At 37.1% G+C, this 23,417-nt stretch overlaps 1 protein-coding gene across 15 annotated transcripts in view; it reads left to right on the forward strand.

Moving 5' to 3' along the window:
• The window catches only part of LOC113436991 (uncharacterized), a 266,907-nt gene that overhangs the window by 38,889 nt on the left and 204,601 nt on the right, over positions 1-23,417 (forward strand). For 7 of the 15 annotated variants that reach the window (XR_015741851.1, XR_015741850.1, XR_015741852.1 and 4 more), the window contains exons 1-2: positions 851-1,785; positions 6,073-6,152. Coding sequence is in view for 1 of the 15 variants with exons in the window: in XM_087925018.1 (XP_087781144.1) it covers positions 1,774-1,785 (12 nt within the window). In the remaining 14 variants the exon portion in view is untranslated. Of the gene's footprint in view, positions 1-850; positions 1,786-6,072; positions 6,153-23,417 lie in introns of those variants that run through there. The other 8 variants (XR_015741861.1, XM_087925018.1, XR_015741855.1 and 5 more) reach the window with 6 other exon arrangements.

Genomic DNA, 23,417 nt, shown 5'->3' on the forward strand with positions numbered 1-23,417 from the left:
TGTTCATTTACTTTTAAATATGTTTAAAAGGTGGGTTCAGCCAAAATATTTTGGTTTCTCTTTTTTTCGGGCTTTAATCTGGGAATTTATAAGGCAGTTATAAATTGCTGATCAATAGCATTCAAAACAGACTGTACCTGAAAGCCTCAAAAAAAGAAACCTATTTTTAAAAGTCATTAATGAGATAGTTATAAATGCTTTGAAAATATGTATTAGATTTTCTCAGTAAAAGCACTGGCGCAAGAGAGTGCGAAGTCTTTGTGCAGAAGAAGTTATTGATGCCAAAAAGATTTTAATAATGCTGGAGTGTAATTAACAAGTGTGGTTCTCTGTCATCATATATTGTCCACTCCTTGGATAGCTCTAATTATGTTTTGTGCCTTCTCTTTCAACTCACGTTATCTTCTCTCCTGATCCCTTTTGGATGGAGGACGGGTCAGAAGTTCTCTGAAGGCTCTTTGTTTTCCTCACTCAGGTATTAAATTGATGGCACAACAATCTTGCAGGCTATTTGGCTCGCTTTTCTGGTCTATCTAAATGTAGGCCTTGTATTACCTTCTGCTCTCCTCCCTCCCTTCCTCCCTTCCCCCTGCTCACCGTTCTTCCACTCAGTGTAAATCTTATGCTGGGCACCCAAAGAATGGGCTGGAGGAATGTGCTAGAACAGAGACAAATTGTTCAAACTGTGCGAAGAAGAAAAAAGAAAAGGGGAGGGAAGGTGGATCAAGAGGACAGCTGGGAAAAGAAGAAAAGCATCCCTTGTCAGTTGAGGTCCTTTGGAGATATGAGGAGAATAGCAAAGTTCATGCTTTTTTTAAAAAAAAAAAAAGGCGGGTGGGGGTGGAGTGAACCTCCTTCCAACAGGAGCATAGCTTTGCCTGCACAGTGGCCTGCTCAGAAAGGTGACATTTGAGAGAACAATTGCCGGGCTGTTCCTCCATGTCTGCTGCTATGAAAGAGGCTTAAGAAAAGGTGTCCTTGGACTAGTGTTAATAGTCATCTTCATCATTCCTTCCTTCATGTGCTTTCTAGCAAACACGGCCTTATGAAATAGGGGCACCCGGCTCATAAACAAAGCACTATAAAAGATAGATGGTGGGACTCACCAGACTCATTTCCTTGCTGCTAGCAGTGCAGCAACAGCCTGCTGACCCCAATGTAGCTGCTTACTTCCCTCTGATCCCAACCTGTTTTGGGCTTGATGAACTCACCCCTCCACCATTTTCAGGATTAGGGCTTTGTGAAGCTCAAGTGTTTTTTTTTCCCCTTCTTTTCTTTTTGTTAGAAGAGTAGTTGATTGAGTGAGTAGAGAAAGTTTGGTGAGGGTTATGTCAGAGTTTGCTTTGGAATAAGATTTTCTTTTTTCTTTTAAAATTGCACTGTTTCAGCATCCATCTTTCAAGAGTTGGCAATGTCATCCCAGGCCTGTGGAAAGTGTGTTGATGTCTTGGCCAAGCAAGTTGTAGCAAAGGCCTACCTGGCACCATGTAGGTTGCGTGAACCAAAGTTGCCTTTAGGAAAAGTCTGTCTATGAAAAGAAGAAGCCAAGTTGGTCTTATCCCAAGAATGGACAAGATTCTTTGCTCTAGAAAAGTGAATTCAATGGGCCATTTTTCACTCTGCTGAAAAGGCTGGAAATCAGAAACCATGGTCTGTATTCTTCTTTAAAGAACTCAGCACGTTGGTGAAAAACAATGCATGTTTGCTTTGTTCTGGGCATCTGAAAAAAACATCTCTTATCTTTTCTTCAGATCCACACTTACGCTGACATTAATGTACCTAAAGGTAAGAAGAAACAATGGCTTAAGTGCCATAAGGACTGCTCTTTTGTCTTTGCATCTGAAGTGTTTTGCTTTAAATGAGTTTTTGGATTCAACTTCTGAAATAGCCCTTTGCCTAGGCAAATTATTCTTGGATTCTGCTCAATGAACATTACAGAGAGTATTGTGTATAATTTGTGGCTGGTATCTCTCCTGCCATTTTTGGGTTGATGTCTTTTGACTTCTATGAAGTGACAAATACAGTCAAAGATACCTTAATGCTTATAGAAAGGTTGGTTGTTATGAGTTTTAGATATTGAATAACTTTCTATCTGCAAATGTGTCTCGGTATGTGCATTTCTGTGTGTAAAATGATTAAGAAACGAAAGGACAGAAGATGCAGCGTCTTCTCTCGCACTCCCCAATCTCTCTCTCTCTCTCTCTCTTTCTCTCTCTCTTTATATATGTATTTACTAGGTATATTAGTTAAAATGTTTTAACTAAAAACATTTTAACAAAGTTTTCCCCTAAGTTCCAACTTGCTTAGTTAGTTATACAATTTCCATGAAGTCCAGCAAATCCGAGTCTATCTTTTGATGTCCTTTGGAGAATATGGAAAATAGCCAAATACTTTTGGATGGTTTTGAGATTGGATCCTTTGTTCCAAAGCTTTTGACTGTGTTATATTGCATAATCTACTTCTACCCACAATTGTTTATTTCCAAAATGACTTGCAAGTACTTGAACATACAAACTGGAATTTTGCCATTATTTTTTATTCCTAATTGAATTCCATTATTCCGTAACTCTTTCAAAGCAATCCTTTTTTTAAATTCATTGGATTGCTTTGGATGTTGCATAACATTTTAAGAATCAGAAAATGTATTTCAGAGTCCCGCTATTCAAGACTGAAGGGTTCCCTCTCCCCTCTTCTTTTTAGGGTTGAGGCCTATAGAACAACAAAAGTGACAGAAGTGAAGCTCACCAAGGTCATTAGTGAATTGTCAGGTTTTAGGTTAGGGGGTATCATGCCACACAGAATATTTAATGCCTTAATATAATTAACTTGACTTATCTGCAACTTAGAAAAATACTTGCTTGTCTTAGCTATGTTAGGTTTTCTATCTGATGATATTTTGCAGTGTAACAAAAAGAGCATTAAGCTAAATAACCAGGCTTCCTCAAATTGTTATTCCAGATTACTTTTCAATTACATTCAAAGAATTATGACTCAGGGTAGCAATTTTGCCATCTTTAGATTGAAACAAATACTTTTTAGGTTCAAGCCAGTTAGAAAATCAAAGAGGAACATGTCCTCTTTACTTATATTGAGAGGAGAGGACACTGATCCATTTTTGTAAAATCAATCAGAAGTCTTGTAAACAATGTCCGCTTTTTAACTATGATTTATAATAGGATTTAATGAATAAATATATTCTAATTTCTGAGTTTCCTACACCATTGTTCACTGCTTTAAGATCTTCATTATTGAAGTCACACTATCATCCTTACTGTCATTTGCACAAGAGGAAAGAAATGAAAATGTATGAACAATGTTCCATTCTTTTAAATCCCCAGCAATTGCTTTTTGCAAAATGCCAGGGTCTGAAGAAATCAAGAATGGGCAAAAACTACTTCATTAACAAAGGTTTCATTAACCATATAGAAATTTACGTGGCAGTTGGGTTTGCTTGAGGGGATGAATAGCGATGGTGGTATTTGAAAGCTGAATGGATTGTAGTTACAGATGTTGCCAAGAATTCTAATAATGTTTCCCATGCAGTGTTTGTTTGTTTTATGTGATAATGGAAGGACTATGAATTTGAGTTCTATTATAAGCCGTTTCAAGAAGTATCCATAAATGAAAGAGATTAAGCTAGGACATTATAAATGGATTTCACGGGATTGAGGTAGAAGATAGACAGCTTCATATTGTATGGTAGAGTTTTGCTTAGTGTAGAAATTCAGATGTTTTATCTTACAATCCTTATAGTCGCTGTTCATTTACCATGTTGGCTGGGGTTCATAAGAATTGTCATTCAAAACATCTTGAAGGATCCAGATGAGCAAAGGCTGATATGGAGCAATGATTTGTAAACCATAGTGAGCCTTGAACTGCACCATTCTACTTCTCTCTTCTTTCTGAGAACCCAAGTGTGGCCCATGGAAGCATTTATTTAGGCTGTTAGTCATCTTAGATTTCCTCTGTTGTAACAATCCAAATTATGGCTAATACTAATCACAGCCTGAAGATGTTTTAATAGATTACTTTAAAAATAACTTCTGATAACTTGTTTGTACCATGGCAATATTTGAAAAGATTGGCAGGTGTATTTGCTTCTCTTGAGGGGTTCAATTCTGCCTGGTTTCTGAATACATGGAAGGCTTTTTATACACTAACATATAAATGTCTCTTCTTTTCTAGGTTAGTTATGATTTTGATTTCATTTATAAAAAGACAACATTTTAAAGTTGCAAGGCACATAACTCCTGATTGTATTTGCTAGCAATTTGGTATGGGTATTAGTAAGATAGCAATTTAGATTTATAGAATGGATTGCATATATATCCAAATGTGAGGAAGACTTGTGTTGGAACCAAAGCATCTGGGTGATACCATAATTACCTCAGTTAATAAGATCATGTATAATATCTACACATTGTACAGATAATGTACAATATCTACACATAAGAAAATAAATGGCTTTTCCAATATGACAAGAAGAAAATTAAGTAAAAACTAAAGAACTTACCTATGTCGATTTTTACATTTAACAACCTTTTCCATTCAGAAAAATCAGACTCAACAAAAAGGTAGAACTAAGAGAAGGTGAGCAAAGATTCACTATCTCACAAGTCATTTATTCATGTGTATCTAACCATGGAACACATTTTTTTCCTGCCATATCCTCATGGAGTGCCTTCATCTTGTTCCCAGCCCATGAATTAGACTCATTATTTCATACACACCTTATTCTAACACTCAGGGGTCGGATTCTACCAGTTCGCACCTATTCACTAGAACTGGTTGTTAACATTCTAAGCAGTTCGAAGAACTGGCTGTTAGAAGAAATTACCGGCCTAATCCTGTAAGGAAGGCAGGAAGGAAACATTCTGGTGTAGCTTACAGAAACTGCCTCTCCGTTAACCCTTATTACATTCTTGGCAGGACTAGACTTCCTGTCTCAGGAACTTCTCTGGAGTTTTTTTCCCCCTCCTTTGCTGGTACTTTGCTTGTGTGGAGTGACCATTCAAAGTTACAACGGTACTGAAAAAAGTGACTTATGACCGTTTTTCACACTTAGAACTGTTGCAGCCTCCCCACAGTCATGAGAGGCCTGGCGAGGAGATGCGTGCCTCAATGTGAGTGATATTGAGTTGGCCACGCCCACCCAATAACATGACCACCAAGCCACCCAGTCACATGACCACTAAACCACGCCCACCACCTAAGCCACACCCACCACCTAAGCCATGCCCACAGAACCGGTTGTTAAAAATTTTGAATCCCACCCGTGCTAATACCATCCATATAGCAAATAATCAGTCATTCAAGTTCTGCTTGAATAATATCTTTATGGAGCAGAGAAAGTAACTTTGCTATTTCAAAGCTAAATCCTAGTAAAACTGAGCCTACTCCTAGAAACAAGGATGTGATACTACATCCTTGGAACATTTAATTATGTTTTTTTTATCATGACTGAAATGTAAGTGACAAGATTGTATATTTTTGTATGGCTAAGGCTCATTATAGGGATACAAAATACTGTTTTTTGTTTTAGCTTTAATATAGATTAATGAGACTCCATGTGACCAAAAGGCACACCAGTCTGAAAGCAAACTTACTTTCCTTGATCTGAGGAATTAGATTCTCTCCTAGTTGCAGAAAAGGCCTAGATATTTAATTATAAATTCATGCTATGCATCTGGATGTATATCCCTGGCAGCATCCAGTTGTGGAAGAAGAAGGATTGCTATCAAACTTTAGAACATAAATTTAAGTCTTGCTAGTTTTTGTCTTGGTCCACTAATCTGTATTATTCATGCAATGTATAGGTGCCAAACTGGCTTCTAGTGCTATAATTTGGGGAATTCAGCATATCACCCTGTGTAGCCAAATGTTAACCAATTTAGCTAAGAGTCTTATTTTTATCTATTAAATAGGTAAATTCCATTCAGTTCCATTGGTTCTCTCTAAATTTTTCTTAAAAATCAGAGAGTTGTTGGAGAAAGGATATTGTCTTTGATGGTCAGTGGTGGGCTTAACTCAGATATTTTTGTTCATTTGTGAAGTAAGCTTCCTCTCTTCCAGCAGAGAATGTGTGTATGGGAGAGAGTGCAAGAGGAGAGAACTACTACATGATTGAAATGGAGCATGCATGGAAAGAGCAGGTAGGTGACAGTCTGAGCTAACCGAGTTCCTTTTTTCTTCTCTCTTTAGATTAGATTTTACTCAGCAGGGTGAATTGTTAATTAGAGCTGCCCATGTCTGCAGCTGCAGGCCTGTCCTTCAGACCCCTGCACTGCCTTCTAAAATTTCACGAGGAAGTTGTCATACCTTATTTCCTGAGCTCTAATATCAGAGTAGTGAGCTCTGATTTCAGGGGGAGGAAGAGACATGTAATTTAATGATCTTTATTAGATTCTGGGTAAAGAAGAGGGCATATTGGAGAGATCTTCTACTCGAGCTTTGACTTTTCCAGTGGCCCCGAAGAACATCTGATAGCTCCATCGATAAGAAGACCAGCTTGCAAAACTAAATGATGCATTTCTAGTAAATAGGCATTTGGTATAATTTAATACATTCAGTCTCTTCCCTTATTTTTCTTGTCATGGCCTAAATGAGACTTCTGGAAATGGATATATACATCATGTATTTATTAATCCCCAGCTGTGATTTGAATGTTTGGACCTTTGACTATTTGACATGCAATTCTCAGTGGCCCAACTTTATGAGCAGATGGCTGCAGAAAGGTGATACATTTTTTTTAAAAAAATAACTCTCTTTAGCTTGGGGTAAGCTAAAGAGGAAGAGGAACACATAGATTTTACCCAGTTGTAATCTGCTGATTTCAGAGGCAATGTTTCAGTTTCATGATCTCAAAAGACAAAATATTTATATCATGTTTCTGAAGATCATACTGTGAGCTTTTTCCTATGATTTTGAAACAAAAGGAAGTCCAGGTATGCCCTGAACTATGACAGGTTGTTGTTTTAAGTGATTGCAAAACATTTTGATTTCTCAGCAGTTAAAAACAGGAACACAGATTCATTCAAATCATTCCATCTAAATGGATTTATCTTCTGTTTTGCTCATCAAATGAACAAAATTTGAGTTATCCTTAAAACAACACCTCTATTTAAAATAATTATTTTTAATATTTGCCCAATATTGGGCAAATATGCATTTTGTTTAAAGATTACTGCTATAATTATTTTTAAGGCAACTCAAGCAAAATTTTGTCTCTTATTATCTTGCCGTGATTATTTTAACACATGCTGCTGTTGGTTTCAATAGTATGTAAAAAAGTAGAGAGTTCTTTCTCCCCCCCACCCCATTTATATTAAAAGAGAAAATTGACGGCTTTCATGCTAAATTATGTTATAATGCTTTCAGAAATAACCACCTTGAAATGAAGACTTTATATTTACTTCTAAGGCCAAAATTACTCTTAGAATTGGCTTTATTTTATTTATTTATTTATTTATTTTGATTTGTCAATCGCTTACAAGATACTAGGTACAAGTATATACATAGTTATGAATACATGAAATGAGTAAATATAAGAAAAATAAAAAACAATAGGGCAGGGATGTTAGGCACGCGCTCATGCACGCCCCCTACAGACCTCTTAGGAAAGGGGTGAGGTCAATAGTAGACAGTCTAAGGTTAAAGTTTTTGGGGTTTGGGGAAGAAACCACAGAGTCAGGTAGAGTATTCCAGACATTGACCACGCTGTTGCTGAAGTCATATTTCCTGCAATCAAGTTTGGTGCAGTTAACTTTGTGTTTGTATCTATTGTGTGCTTTTGTGTTGTTATGGTTGAAGCTGAAGTATTCATTGACAGGTAAGTCATTGCAATGTATGATTTTATATACCATACTTAGATCAGACCGAAGAAGGCGTAATTCAAGGTTTTCTAGCACTAGAATTTCAAGTCTGGTGGCATAAGGTATTCTACAACGAGTAGAGGAGTGGAGAACTCTTCTTGTGAAATATTTCTGGACTTTCTCAATTGTGCTAATAGATACGTAACGTGGGTTCCAGACTGATGAATTGTATTTGAGTATTGGTCTAGCAAATGTTTTGAATGCTCTAGTTAGTAGTGTGATATTACCAGAGAAAAAGCTATGTAGGATTAGGTTAACAACTCTTAATGCCTTTTTGGTTATGTAGTTACAGTGGGCTTTAGCACTTAGATCATTAGAGATGAGTGTTCCAAGGTCCTTGACAGAGCTTGGATCATTAACAAGGTCTTGACTATTCAGCTTGTATTTTATTTTCTGATTTTTTTTTTTTGCCAATATGTAAGACAGAGCATTTATTTGTTGAGATTTGAAGTTGCCATTTGTTTGACCATTCTGATACATAGTCAAGATCTTTTTGAAGGGTGGCAGTATTGTCTGTGGTATTGAACAGCTTTACATCATCAGCGAAGAGAACACAGTTGCTCTTAATATGATATTAATATGATTAATATGATCACAGAATAAAACAGAGTAAAACATCAAATGTTTTATTTCCATAAAACATTTGCACATTTAGACTCATTGATGAAATGGTATTTTGTTGGTTGGACAGAATGCAAGTTAAGTGTTAACTGGCCAAATCCTTCATAAGGAAGGTAGCAAAAACTAATTGAATTTGAAGGAGAGAGAAGAGAGAGAAAGAAGGCTTAGCTATTTATTTAATTAATTTATATAGGTGCCTGCCTCATATAGGTCACTCTGGGTGGCTTATGTATGTGTTCATATGATGCAGTTATTAACAATCAACTAGTACTGCGAAAATGCAAGTCAATTCTCCTCCCTCCCTGAGATTCCAAATATATCCAATTTTGCCACATGATGCATCAGAATTTTTCCTCCAGCATTAGAGAGAAGACTCTAGCTGCAGAGGGAAAAGTCTGATGCCATTTCTAAATTGTTAGCCCATCCCAGTTCAGAAATGTGGTATAGCCTGAAACAGAGTTAGGGCAAGGATTGGGAAGGCAGTGGGCCCAGGAAGGGTTGTTGATCCACCAGATGTATTTGTTTATTTTTTATAAGATTTATAAGGCTGCCCAACTCCACCAGTGTAACTCTGGGCACCCTAGATCCTCCAACTCTTTCCCGTCTCTCAAATTAAAACTATATTTAATATTTAAAGTAGTTTGCTTGCTCCTTGCATTAGAGGAAAATCAAAATTTGTAAATTAAATATGCTTCTCGTTCAAGCGTCCTCATCAACAGCAAAGCTCTCCCAGTCTGTAGCTTTGATTTGCAAGCTTTGGAATAAGACTGTTGACCATGGGCAGCACTGCTGTCTCTCCCTTGCTGGAAACCGATGTACCATCACCTCAACCACAATCTTATGCAATATTTTGCTCAGTTCAAAGGGAAAACGTTTATTCTGTTTGTTTGTTAGATTTATACTCTCTCTTTTTACTCTTATTGTGAGGCTAGGAAATATGGACCAAATTTTCTTAAACCTCAGATTGCTTACCTCTGTATTAGTACTAAAGTAAAGTGCCAAATTCAGTCCAAAACATATACATAGTGTAAGACCAACATTAGGAGTTATTTGATTTATGGCTCTCATAGCTTCTTTGAAAGGACCTTGCATGGATATTTTGAAGCAACTATTCTTTCTCTTTCTCAGCTCTCACGCTTCCACTTTAAAAAGCAGGTGAGATTGATACAGGTTGTTTTGACAGTTTGTGTGTCAAGACATAATGAGCAAATCTATAGAGCCTGCAGAATACAGACAACCAATCTGCACTTATGTTTCCTGGCCAGTAATTAAATAGATAAATCAGTGAACAAATATCTGCCCTGCCCCCGCTAACATATACTGTTTTCAAGACAGAAACCTAAAATTAAACAAATGAAGTAATTGTAATTTTACTGGCATTATCAAGCCACAATTTTCGTCAGATTTTGAAATGCACGCCAAAAGTAAGAATGTGTGGTGAAATCCATAGCTGCTGGAGACTTTCAAAGTTAGCAAAGAAATGTTAGATGTAGAATAACAGAGTTGGAAGGGACCTTGGAGGTCTTCTAGTCCAATCCCCTGCCTAGGCAGGAAACCCTACACCCCTTCAGACAAATAGTTATCCAACATCTTCTTAAAAACTTCCAGTGTTGGAGCATTCACAACTTCTGGAGGCAAGTTGTTCCACTGATTAATTGTTCTGTCAGGAAATTTCTCCTTAGTTCTAAGTTGCTTCTCTCCTTGATTAGTTTCCACCCATTGCTTCTTGTCTTGCCCTCAGGTGCTTTGAGAATAGCTTGACTCCCTCTTCTTTGTGGCAGTCCCTGAGATATTGGAACATGTAAGCTTCCCTTCCCTTTCCCCCTCTCCTCCTCCTCTTCCTCCTCCCCCCTCCCCTCCTCCCCTCCTCCTCCTTCCCCTTCCCCTCCTCCTCCTCCTCCTCCTCCATTCTTTTTTTATATCAACTGCATGATCCAAAACATGACTTCAGGACTCAAAAGTATTGTAGAGAGTGGGCCACGGTCGAGAAATTAAAGGGCAGAGGGTAGAAATTAAAAACAGAAACTACTTTTCCCATCGTGTCTTCAGGTACATAAGTCGAGCTGTTATTTATTAAAGCAGGAGTCTCTGCTCTCCTCTGCACATATCTTCAATGTGAAACCGTACCAGAGAGGAAACTTTATCTAGGGGGATCTAGCCATTTTGAGCACATTACCTCTCCCCTTCTTCTCCCTCCTTCCTGAGAAGGCAAGACCTGCAGGAGGAGGTAGAAAAGGAAGAGAGGGAATCCGGGAAGGTCACCTTACAGCGCCTTGGGAGGGTAACCAACCCCATAGAAAGGGCCAGGTTGATCTCTCCAGGGTCATTACTGCAAAAGCCTGTGAAAGGTTAGGAAGGAAAAAGCTTTTCGGAAGCCTTTGCCCACTAATTGATTGAGAAGAACGGAAGGAAGTACGTATCCAGAAAGAAAAAGAAAGGAGAGAAAACAGGGAGCAAATGAGCCCCCTGCCATTTTTCCCCCTTTGCTCTCTGAAATGTATGATATTAATAAGCTTGTAACTTTACCTTTAACGGGGCAGAAGGGAAATCAAACCCAACAGGCCCAGGGTTTTCCTTTCATTCTAATGACAAAGCTGAAAGACGTTTTCCCCTTTGGTATAAAAATGAAATGTGAATTTTGCAACCACTATGAAAGATGAAATGAACCCCAGAGATACAGTCTTTCTGAGACAGCCTCTAGAGCATCAACTGGTCATCTGTGGCTTGTGCAGTAACCTAAGGAAACACAATAATTTCATGAAATTTCATCTTTCTACTGAGCTTAGAGTGATAAAAGAGTCTTTAAAATATTTTTATTTATGTTTTTTCCATAATAATTGAGATATCCCGAGTTACATATATATTAATCTTGAAGTATGCTGATAATTGATATGACTGAATGTTGGCTTGTTCCTTACCTGAATATTTATCTCAGCTAAAACTGCTCATAGTCTGAGGTCTGGCATTATATGTAGAAAACAGTTTCCTTTCCAAGCTGCTTTGGCGATCGATGTTTCTCAGGTTATCTATGTAACAATTTTTTCTTTTTTCTTTTAAATAGAATATTTAACAAATGTTAATAAATATAGTATTCTATTTGCATTTAGCAGATAAAAAAAACAAATATTACTAAAATATCTAGGTAATCAAACTCTTAGGAAGAATCATAGAAATATTTGTTTTTATATAGAATAAAGTCATTCTAATACCTGTGGTTGTCAGGTTTTGGATCACAAAGATTGATTAAAGATTCCTGGCTGTGGACAAAAGGAAATCTCTTTCTGTCATCTCTGTCTATATGTTCAAGATGTAGAAACTGAAAAGAATTGTATCAGAACTGCAGCAACAAACAGGATAAATCTTTCATGTTTAACACAGAAAATACCCGCCATTGATTAGAGTATAATCCATTTGGATTAAAGTAGCATCCATTTATTATACTATATTTGCTTGGAGGGCATGCAAAGCAGTTAATTAATTAATTAATTAATTAAATGTATATTGCTGCCTATTTACCCATGGTGACTCAAAGCGGCTTACAGAATAAAAAACCACATTTAAAACCGTAAAACTAATTAAAAAAACAAATAAATATAATAATAAAATCATAATAAAATCACCTCCCACCCTCTGCCACAGCGAAAACAGATCACACGAGCCATTTAATGGGCTCCATCCCGCTCTGGGTTCCAGCGCCTTCTGGAAGAGTGTTAGAGTGGGGGCCATTCCAATCTCTGGGGGAATGATATTCCAGAGAGAGGGAGTCACCACAGAGAAGGCCCTTCTGGGTCCCACCAGGTGTATTTCCCTCAGGGATAGGACCTGCAGCATTCCCTAAAAAAACCATAAAGTTAATAAAACATATGTCAACTTTTATTAGAAGCCATTGAAATCATGATTAACTCACTCAAATTGAGAAACTTTGGTTAAAAAGGAAGCTCTTGATCCCTTTTCTAAAAATGACAGGAGAAGCTGTTGGTTTGTAGATGGGGAGCAAAATAAAACATAGTTGGAAGAAAACATTAAGGATTGCAGCATGATCAGTCAAATGTCATCTCAAATACCACTGTCACTGCTATGGTATTATTGCATTTTCAGAAATCAAGAGAATATCTTATATGTAGAGCAACTCCACCCACTCTTTTATTAAGTCTGTTTTAAATAATTTAAATCCCTCCAGCTATGTATTCCATTTATGAGTTTCATCGGTAAGGACAACGATATCATATCTGCCCTCATGTACTTGGATTTCAAGTTCATTATGTTTGTTCCACATACTTTATTGTGTTGATGTTTGAGGCATTTGAGTCTTTTTTGACTGTACCCTGTGTTTGTTTTCTACATAACATGTTGTGTGTCTGTTATGCACCTTGAAGACCACATGGGATTTCATTCACTGAGAAGCGAGTCGACAAAGTTTCTCTGTGTCAGTGAATTCACAAGTTGGGTATGCATCTGTGAGGCAGCCCCAGATTCTGATTAACAACTGTTGGCTTTCCCACTGTGATGAAGAGCTCGGGAAAGTGCTGGCATTTAGTTCTGATCTTGCATTCTAGAGGGCCTTGCAGGGAGTTGGCAATAAATGAAGGAGAAAGTGGAGAGCTGGTGGGAAGACCTAAGTAAACCTTAGTAAAGAGTGTCATGAGGAGGTTAGAAAAATAAACAGATGTCAGATCTCTCTGAACAGAAATTTCAGAGTTGATGTTATCGTTCTCATTCTTGAGATGTCCATTCTGAAAACTCTGCTGACACTTTTAGATCATTTGCTATTAGGAGAAAACTGAATGTTGGCCCTAATAATTAATGATAATAAAAATAATAATGATAAGGTAATAGCAATTACAATTACAGGAGCAGGCAGCAATGGCAAGAAAAGAAAAGAAAATGTATAGTGCTCAGAATATCAAAAGGTTTGCAAAAAGAAAAAAAAGCATTCTGGAATGAATTCTTAAGTTTGACTTCCAGGCAAACTTTGTGAAATGGGATAATGATAGGACTTCTCATTTCAGTTTTATATGAAAGTTTTATTTCAACTTCTAATGGAGATGGAAAAATCTTAAATTTCATGGCTACTGGCACTTTGCCTAATATGGAAATATTTTTCCACTGATGAAAATAGATTCCAACTCTTCTGTTCTCCTTCTCAGACTCCCAATATTTGATATAAAAATAGGAAAGAGTTATACTTGCTATAAACAGTGCAGGATGTAAGAGATTATTCTTTTCAGATGGATTCTATTCACCTAGCTGTATAATTGCTTCATTAGTTTCCTTCCAGGATTCTGAAACTATACCTCTATGTATTGCTGGAATAACTAAGGATGCCCTAATTCCTTGTTGAACTTATTCTAAATTGCAGGTGCAGAATCTTGGCACCAGAGCTCTTCATAAGTCATGTCCATGACCTCTAAAGTATCCTCAAAAGCATATTGTAATATTTAATGTAGTTGAAGGAGAAAATTGTGAGTTAAGGTGGAGAGGGAATCATATTAAATGGATTTAATCAATGTGATTATAATTACTAAATCTTTGCTTTAACCCAAGTTTGGTTCTGGCCCTAACAACTTGGTATAGTATAGTTCTTACTTTACTATGCACAAACCAAATGTTTCATATTCCTGTTATAATGGCAGAAATACATATTGTTCCTTTTCACTGATGAACCTCCACTTAGACCAGGGGTGTCAAACTGATGGCCTGCGGGCCGGGTGTGTCATGTGCAGGCCATGCCCACCACAGCTCCACAAAGGGGGAAAATGTTACAAAATGTCATGTGATAGCAACGTGATGCCGCAAGATTGACATCAGTGACTTAGACTCTTTAGACTGTTTTCAAGAAGTGATGTTCATGCCAGTGTCTTTAGATTAATGCCTCTGTTTTTTTTAAAGACATTATAAAACAAAGCTGGTCATATTTCAGAACTCTGGGTGTATTATGACGTGAATTTATAATGGTGTATCCCATTTTGTGTAGGGATCAAACCAACAAAAGGCAGAATTAATCCAAAAGTCCTTGGATACTAGATCTTAAGAAGTAAATGTATTGTTTATAGTGTCTGTAGGAATAGATTTTTTTGGAGATATGAGACTGTAAAACAAAGTAGATGAAATGTTTTTCTACAGCTGCTTGGGGTTTTCTCCAACCCATAATGGAGGCAATTTAAAATTGTCTTCAACTGTTCAAGTGTTAAAAGCATTTCCCCTTTAAGGAGGTGATTGGTTATGTCTGTTTGTTATCTCATGTGCTTCACCAACCATTCAGTCAGTGTTGCAAGTCAAGTGATTTCTTAGATGAGATTGTTGCAGTCAAGATGACCCCTAGCCTAGAGACCTAATCAGAACTGCAGCTGATGAGCAGTGATAGTGGAGGGCAGGGTTTGCATAACGAAATAGGATAGACCCATTTCTACCATTTCATGGTGCAGCTCTCGCTGTGCCTATTAGTGGTTATTGTGACTGCTTTTGAACAACAGGTTTAGTGCTGTTGTAGGATAATGATAAGTTCTGGTTTTGGACAAGCATTTTGATTGAGAGCACTTCAAAGGGAGCTCAACTTAGTATCTTCATAAACCATTTGCAAAGAAGCTGAATGAGTTTTGACTGATGTCTAAGCCTGTGGGTCTAGTTGTTTGTCAAAACCTGCCTTTCTGCCCTGATCCCAGTGATTCAAGATTGTTTTCCTTCTAACTTGAGACCCTGAGTGGAAGGTGGGAGAAAGAAAGATGGGGGATTCCAGCAATCCCTGCCCTTAAGATGTCCTGTATGCTATATATAAGAACAGTCCCATATGCCAATGTAATGCCTATGGCATCGGCCTGAGACTGTACAAAAGACTGGGACTGCAATTCTATATCTGTTTTCCTGGAAATAATCTCTACTGATCACAGAAGATCTGCTTTTAGGGAAGTCTATATCAGATTGGACTGTCAACTTAGAACCTTCACCCTCTTAATATACTAATATACTAAATATACTACAGCAGGGGTCTTCAAGTTTGGCATCCGTAAAACTAGTGGACTTCAACTCCCAGAATTCCTCAGCCATCATGGCTGGTTGAGGAATTCTGGGAGTTGAAGTCCACAGGTCCACAGCTCAGTTTGGAGACTGCTGTATTATGGCATGAAGTATATCTATGTTTCTACTGTTTGAAATGAAAGCCTTTGGGACATGTGGTAAATGGGAAATGGGGACTGATGCTGAAGAGGGATGCAGTCACAGCAGCTGAAGTTGAGCAGGGGAGTCAAAGACATTTGAGGCTCAAGATTCACTGCAGAATTCAAGGAACTCCTCTTACAGATTTCATATTCAATTGCCATAAAAATGCAAAGAAATATATAGAAAGGACATTTGTTTGTGGTTACTTAAAAAAAAAGTATAACCAGAAATATAAGTGTTTCTGAGTAGAGATCACATGTGGTCTGCAACGCTGCATAAATGTTGCATAAATGAGTAGATGACACATTTCCGTCTCCTTTTCCTAAATGCTATCCCTGAGTGGTTCATGTGGTTGGTGTGAGTTGTTTGTTCTACAATAAATGAATTTATAATTCTAGACGAGGCCGCAGCCAAGTGATAGAAAAAGTATTATGGAAATCTACACCAATGTGCCTCTTCTACATGGGTGCTTAAGTGCAGTCACCTAGTAGATTTTACAAACAGCAGCTCTCCACAGGCAGAATTTATTTTAAACATATGTTTCTTATTTTAAAATGTTCAGATCAAAAACTTCAATCGTCTGACACCTAAGGTTTGCTGTATATATGAGTATGCAGTTTGTTTCTGGTAAAGGTTGGACCTCATCCATGGAATAATGGATAAAAAGCATTGCTTTCTGTTAAAAACAAACACATAAACAAACACATCAGTTTTTAAAAATGGGGGGGGAAGCAGCAGCAGCAGCAGAAAGCAGCTGGTGCTTATTTGATGGAGAGCTAAAAATCCGAGGGGGTTCTAAATTCAACATAGAAGTCTTTGGAGAAAGTATCCTCTTATTTTGGAGATTACTTCCCCATGAGTTATTGCTGATAAATTAATATGACTTATTAATATGATGTACTATTTTGTGTTGCAGGACTAGAGTGCCTGATCTCTCTCTCATATCTCATATCAATCCCCTCCCTCTTTCTTTCTTTCTTTCTTTCTTTCTTTCTTTCTTTCTTTCTTTCTTTCTTTCTTTCTTTCTTTCTTTCTTTCTTTCTTTCTTTTTCTTCCTTCCTTCCTTCCTTCCTCCCCTCCCCCCTCTATTTCTCTCTTTCTTCCTCCTCAAATAAACACAGGCAAAAAATAAAAATCTGAGGGTTCAAAACTGTTTGGAAACATATTTTGAGAGCTATAAGTTTACACATTTATTCCAGACTTATTGATATTCTACTTGAAAAAGATTTATTCATGTCTGTACTAGTTCAGAGACCCCCTTCCATAATGCCACTTTTTTGGCAGCCTCCCCCCGAGTCCCTCTGCTGCCAAAATTCAGTGGCAATGCTCATTTTTAAAATGAAAACAAATAAAACGAATGCATTATGCTTTTGCTTTTGCTTGACATAACCGTCATTTTGTTACTACTTATTTCCTTTAAACTGCCAACCCCACAGAGAAAAGGGGAACAAAACAATAACAATAGCAACAACAACAACAACAACAACAACAACAATAATAATAATAATAATAAGCCTTGCTCCTCCTGTTGTATCCCCACCATGCCCTTAAAGACAGTGAGGTCTCTCATAATAATTTTAAAATGTAATTCTTGGCCTCCGAAAATTGCTCATCTCTGTTACAGCCCTTCTCCAGTTCTGTAAAACATAGCAAATAACTATCAAATTACTTTTCTTTGAGAAATATGTCTGGTCATTTTTTTTCTGCACATGGCTAGTAAAACTATTTGAATTAGCCACTGCGTCAAATGGTATAATACCCTTATTTTGGGGGATTTGGGGAATAAATATAAAATGGAAGGTACAGTTCTTAAAATTTTTGAATGTTGATTTGTAATATAATGTTTTGATTTAAGTCCTGATTTCAAACAAAGACCATGCATGTTCATATTGAAATAACACCCTTGATTTACTCCATCAAAAAAGTTACTATATTTCTGAATATTGGAAATTAGCTGAGATCTTTTGCCCTTTGAGTTTTTGCTTTTATGTTGTTGGTTTGAGCTCGGAGCTTGGCGATTTGGTTGCAAACCTTTCATACCCATTTGAGGAGTCATCTTCAGTGCACTTTGGATTGTGCTTGTCTTGTGGAGTACTGGCATTTAAATATTATTTAATAATAATAAAGTATTTAAAGGCCAGAATGGGGATGTAACGTTTGCAACCAAATCGCCAAACTTGGAGCTGAAACCAACAACATAACGACCAACCCGAGCAGGAGTGGGATTCAAAAATCCCAGCAACTGGTTCACTGCCCAGCTGCTGGGTGGGCGTGGCCATGGTGGGCGTGGCCTGCTGGAACTTCCAGAAGCCCCATTTTTCCCCCTCCCAGAGCCTCTGGGTGGACCCTACACTTACCTGCATCGCGTGGAGACTCTTAGGAGGGGAGGGGTTGGGAGGGCGGGGTCAGCTGGTTGGTTGACATACCATTTCAGTGAACCAGATAAAAACTTAACATCTGGTTCGCTCGAACCATCCAAACTGGTGGAATCCCATCCGTGAACCTGAACAACTAATATTCAAAGACATTTCAGTTTTTGTTCCCTTGTCCTATATGCATTTAAATATGGCTGTCTCAAAGGTGCTTTTTCAAAAATTTTCCTTGAGGAAGAAGAAGACATTTCGCTTGTCATCCAAGAAGTTTCATCAGTTCTGGCTGGCTGGTGTGTGGAGGGGAATGGATTTGAATGGTTAATTTGGTTGAACTTTGAAACAACAATGACCTGGATGACTGAAAATCTCCATAGACATAAATATGCCTGCAAATGTCTGGATGATATCAGATGTCAGCAGTGAACGTGGCTTTTGTATCTGTCTGTTGCCATCTAATGCTCATTTGCATTTCTGCAGCTCATAAAAAGAGAGCCACTTCTTTGAATATTAGGATCAATTTCCATCTGCCTCTTTATAATAGCAGTTGAGAATGATGTATGGTAAGAAAGGAAATATGAAGATAGTTGGATGTCTCTAAAATTTAAGATTAATCTATGTTAGCTAATCTGCAGTTGCATTTAGTTAATTCCTCAGTGTATGTTTCCAAATTTCATTCATTTTATTCATAAAGTTTTCTTATCAGGAAACGTCCCCTTGAAGAACAGCCAGATTGGGTCCATAATTAGTGAAATAATCTGTCATGCTGACAAAGTTACATTACTTCATTCTGCAAGTGAAAGATTGTATAAACAATGATATATCTATTAAAATATCATATTGGGCTTAATATTTAAGTAAAGCTTAATATTTTCAATGATAATTATTGTTTTCTATATTTTACCCATTTTTTTACCAAAACATAATTTATGAAAAATGGACACATGTATCTGTATTCAATAGCAGTTGAAAACTGTGTCAGATTAGCCACATTTATTTTTCTTTGAAAAGTTTTATTCCTGCATTATTATCATCACCGACTGGCTTGCATTCCCTGGGACTCGGTTTTATAACTACTGAAAGAAAACGTAAAGTATTTTGTCATCTCTTGCCAAGTGATTTCTATCTCCCTTAAAAAAAACCTTGCTATTTCCTGAAAACCTACCACTTTTTCTTCTCTAAATATATTTTGAGCAATGACTCAAATGCAGGTAACCTGATAAGGAATGAATGAAAACAAATGAATTCCGGCACATTGGGAAGAATGACAGTTGTGCTGGCGAGGGAAGTGATTTTGTTGTCTTGGCTACGGAAACCTTCAGAAGTTCAGATATCCAGTTATGCAGCTTTAGCTCCTGGTCTCTTTCAGAATTGTGCGTAGGTAGAAAACTCTCTGCATGTTTCTTAATGCCAACATTGCAAAAGGCAATTTTAAATGAAGGATGTGATGAGATTATATGAACAATGGTCTCATTGCAGGTTTTTTTTTCTTGTGGAAATTAAGTACTGAGACCTGGCTAGGTTTTCTGATTACCTAGTGAAACTATAAACGTCTTCCCTTTGCTATTATTCTCACTTAAGAAAGCAAAATGTGAAAATTGAAGTCAGATACTCAGTCTACAAGCCTACGTTCTTATACTTGCAACTAGGAGTGTGGGAGGTAGTTATAGTTGCCTTGGCCTTGGAGACAACACCCTATCAAAAAGGTGGTATGATTTGCCTCAACAAGATGCTTTGTGTCACATTAAAATTATTCCCTTCTGTTGAAATTAGCAAAGGATATCTCAGAAAAGAGGCAAGGAGACCTGAAGCAGCTTCATTGGGATATTCTGTGTGAACTTGTTTGAAATGAAGCATCATTTAGAAGCATTGCATGATTGCATGGAGAAGTAAGCTCCACTAAAATCCGTGATAGTTATCTCTGGAATAAAAATGTATAGGATTAATATTAAGCGAAGCCTTTGAAAAAGATCACATCATAAAGCACACTATCATAAGTGGAACATCTGTTTTTGAAGTGCCAAAGCATCTATGTATTTCAGAAGGCCCAATAGAACTGAATACCTATGTTACACAGGTTAATTTGTCAAGTAAAAAGGACTTTGCCAACAAAGGAGAATATTTGTAGCTCATGGTTGATATGAGGGGTCCTTGGTCCTCTCTGAGCTTGGTTGTTTTCTTGCAGATGCTTTGTTACCCAAACTAGGTAACATCATCAGTGCTAGTAAGGAGTGGGCTTTGCTGTCAGCTTATCTAGTGGCTTGTCCTGTCAGTGTTGGTAGGAGTGGGTTTAGATGTCCTAGTTGGTTGTTTACTGCTTGGCAGTTCCTTGATTGGGATATTGTTTACTTCTTGATTGTTGATCTAATGTTAATCTTGGAATTAATCTATGCTCATCTGGATGTTGATTGCTGGTGGGGAGGTATTTTGATCCTTTTGTTCTCATTTTGGCTTGTTGATTGTCTTTTTTGCACAGTATGTAGATGTTCTTTATGTCTGTTTGTCTATTGATGGCTAATTTGTAAGAGTACCAGGCTTCTAAAAATTCCCTAGCATTTTTGGATTTAGACTCCCTTTTCATTACTTCCAAATGCTGTTCCCACAGAACTAATATTGGTCTCCGCTGCAGTCATCAAGGATCTATAGCATATCTCTTTCACTTCCTTAATTTTTTGTTTTGTTAAAATATATTGTTTCTGTTCAAGTGGAAGAGCAAAGAGTTAACTTGCTGATCTTACACATAACATACTTTGGGGATTGGACCAGGTCAATAGCTAATATTGTTCATAAAGCCCTATGTTAAGAAGTGGAATCAATAATAAAATTGTCTCCGTCTCATATATCTTTCTACCTCCAAAGGCATTATAACTGGAGGAACCAAGAAACGATGAATTACTACAATAGGATGTCGATAGAGAATGTTCTAGAACAGGAGTGTCAAAACCGATTGCATCGTGACATATTGGGATGCTTTTTGCCCTTGTGGAGCTGGATGGCTTGTGCAGGCCGTATTTGGCCCATAGGCCACCAATTTGACATGCCTATTGTAGAATGCATTTCAATTCAATTTCAATTTTTCAATTTCAAGATTTCATGAAATGGATAGATAACAACTACTGTAAAAAAAGTTTAAAGTCTAATCACATTTTTGAGATTTTTTTTTTATATCAGATGAAATGTTTTACTGTGTACAATTTTTAAATTTTTATGAGCCTGGTATATATGTATGTATGTATGTATGTATGTATGTATGTATGTATGTATGTTATTCAGCTTTGTTCGGGTATTTTCCCATGTCATTATAGTTGTGCTTTTAAAGTTGTAGCAACATTTTGGCAGAATCTCATCTGCCATCATCAGGCTTCTGTATTGATGATGGCAGATGAGATTCTGCTGAAACGTTGCTACAACTTTAAAAGCACAACTATAATGATGTGGGAAAATACCTGAACAAAGCTGAATACCATACATGTAAGTACCTGCGAAAACTTAAGAAAACACACACACACACACACACACACACACACACACACACACATATATATGTAGTGTATTTTAAGTTCCTCAATTAAATATGTTTGAATCATGCTTAATTTCTTCAGCTGACCAAAAAAATAATAATAATAATCAAGGGAACAATCTTTTACCGAACTAGAATTCAATGTTTGCTTGTTTAGATTATGAGTAGATCTATAACAAGAAAACTTTCAAATCCACAATATGATACACTGGTTTATTCCGATTTACAATATGGTCCAGTTTGGCTTAAATAGACAAGAATAACAATTTTGTCTTATTGATCTTGGTGGGCAGAGATTACCAAGCAGGAATCCATAGAGGAAGAAAGATTGATATCTAATTTTGGTGAAGCATCCAGAATACTGATGGGAAAAAGTGTAACTTGATGTTATGCACATTATACATCTTAGATAGCTTAGTGATAAGGACTCTATGCTTGTTTCTGATTAAAAGCAGAATATGTCATAATTACATTTAGCAAACATTTGCAAAACACTGAGTACTTTTTTTTTAAACTTTTAAGTAGTTAGGAAGTTTATTTTTTGAACAAGTCACTATGTGCATTCATTTTTTTTCCAAGTGCTTTTCCATATTTCAGTTTAGATTTCTGTTTACCTTGAGGCTTGGAATGTTTCTGGTTAGGGAGACAGAGCTTTGATTGGTATAAAGCATTTTGTGAGATACAATTTTCCAACACTCTGCATTATTTTCTCAAAATATACCCCCTGCCCCATTTTTTTAAAAAAATAGATTTTCATCTGTACTTTCTTTAGAATCCAGATTGGATGCCAAAACAAAAGTGTGTGTGTGTGTGTGTAGTGATGAAGGAAATCAAGACTGTCAATAAGCACTAAAAATATTTAGTGTGGCAGCTTCTGTATTTTCTTTTTTGTGAAATGCTGATTAATATTCAGTGGTTGGAAGTTAATGCACCATTCATTTTATTCCCTTTACATCCTTTGCACAGCAGTTGCTGTTCCGATTTAGACTCATAATTCCAACAAATCTGGTTCTAATCAGTATATTAGTAACTCACTGAATAAGCTCTCTGTGTGTGTATGTGTGTGTGTGCGTAAAGAAGAAATGATACAATTGTGAAAACCTATCTTTAGGACAATCACAAATGCTCATTTTATTCACCCCTGCCATAAAAGAAGAAATGTTAACCTTCAGCATTAGGAGAGGAGTACTTCATATCCTTATCTACAAAGGAGAAGGACATTTCATCTTTGGGTCAATGAAAAACTGCTAGAAATGGGGCCATCCACTTTTGTATTTCCTTATTAATTCTGGCACAACAGCAGCAGGAGCTTAAGTTGAAAGAAAGGCAGGAAAAGGAAGATTTTTTTAATGGACTTGCAGATGCTTTTTATTGGTACTGTAGATATTCCATGAAAATTCTGTAGCTTATTAAATGTATAATAATGTGGGCAAGGCATTTAAAGGAAGGGTAGATATTCGAAACACAGTACCTAAAGGTGGCCAGAGATACATACATATGGTGGATGTCTTCTTCCAGTTCCTGCTAGTAATTCTGCTGTTTCTGGTACGAGGCAATTTATATTTCGTACTGGACTGTGTTAGATCAAAATAGTTGAAGCTAATGAAAACTCCATGTTTGAAAAGGAAAAGAAACAGCTGGCTATATCCAGGCTATCTCCAGGTGTATTTGATTTAGATCTGGCATTCTAGCCCTAAGTCCTAAGAAAAATGCTTGAGCCTAAGCATAATTTATTTGACAGTCATTTATGGTGTTTGCTGAGATGGGGGTGGGGGGGGCAGTAAATGGATGCCCTTTAAAATCCTGGATTGACTAGTTCACCAACAAGGCTGTCCAATGAATCATTTGTTTGAGAGAATACTGTACATCCCTTAAATTCTA

Source organism: Pseudonaja textilis, chromosome 2 (genome assembly GCF_049901715.1).
Source record: "Pseudonaja textilis isolate UNSWEBS1 chromosome 2, rPseTex1.2, whole genome shotgun sequence".
NCBI lineage: Eukaryota > Metazoa > Chordata > Lepidosauria > Squamata > Elapidae > Pseudonaja > Pseudonaja textilis.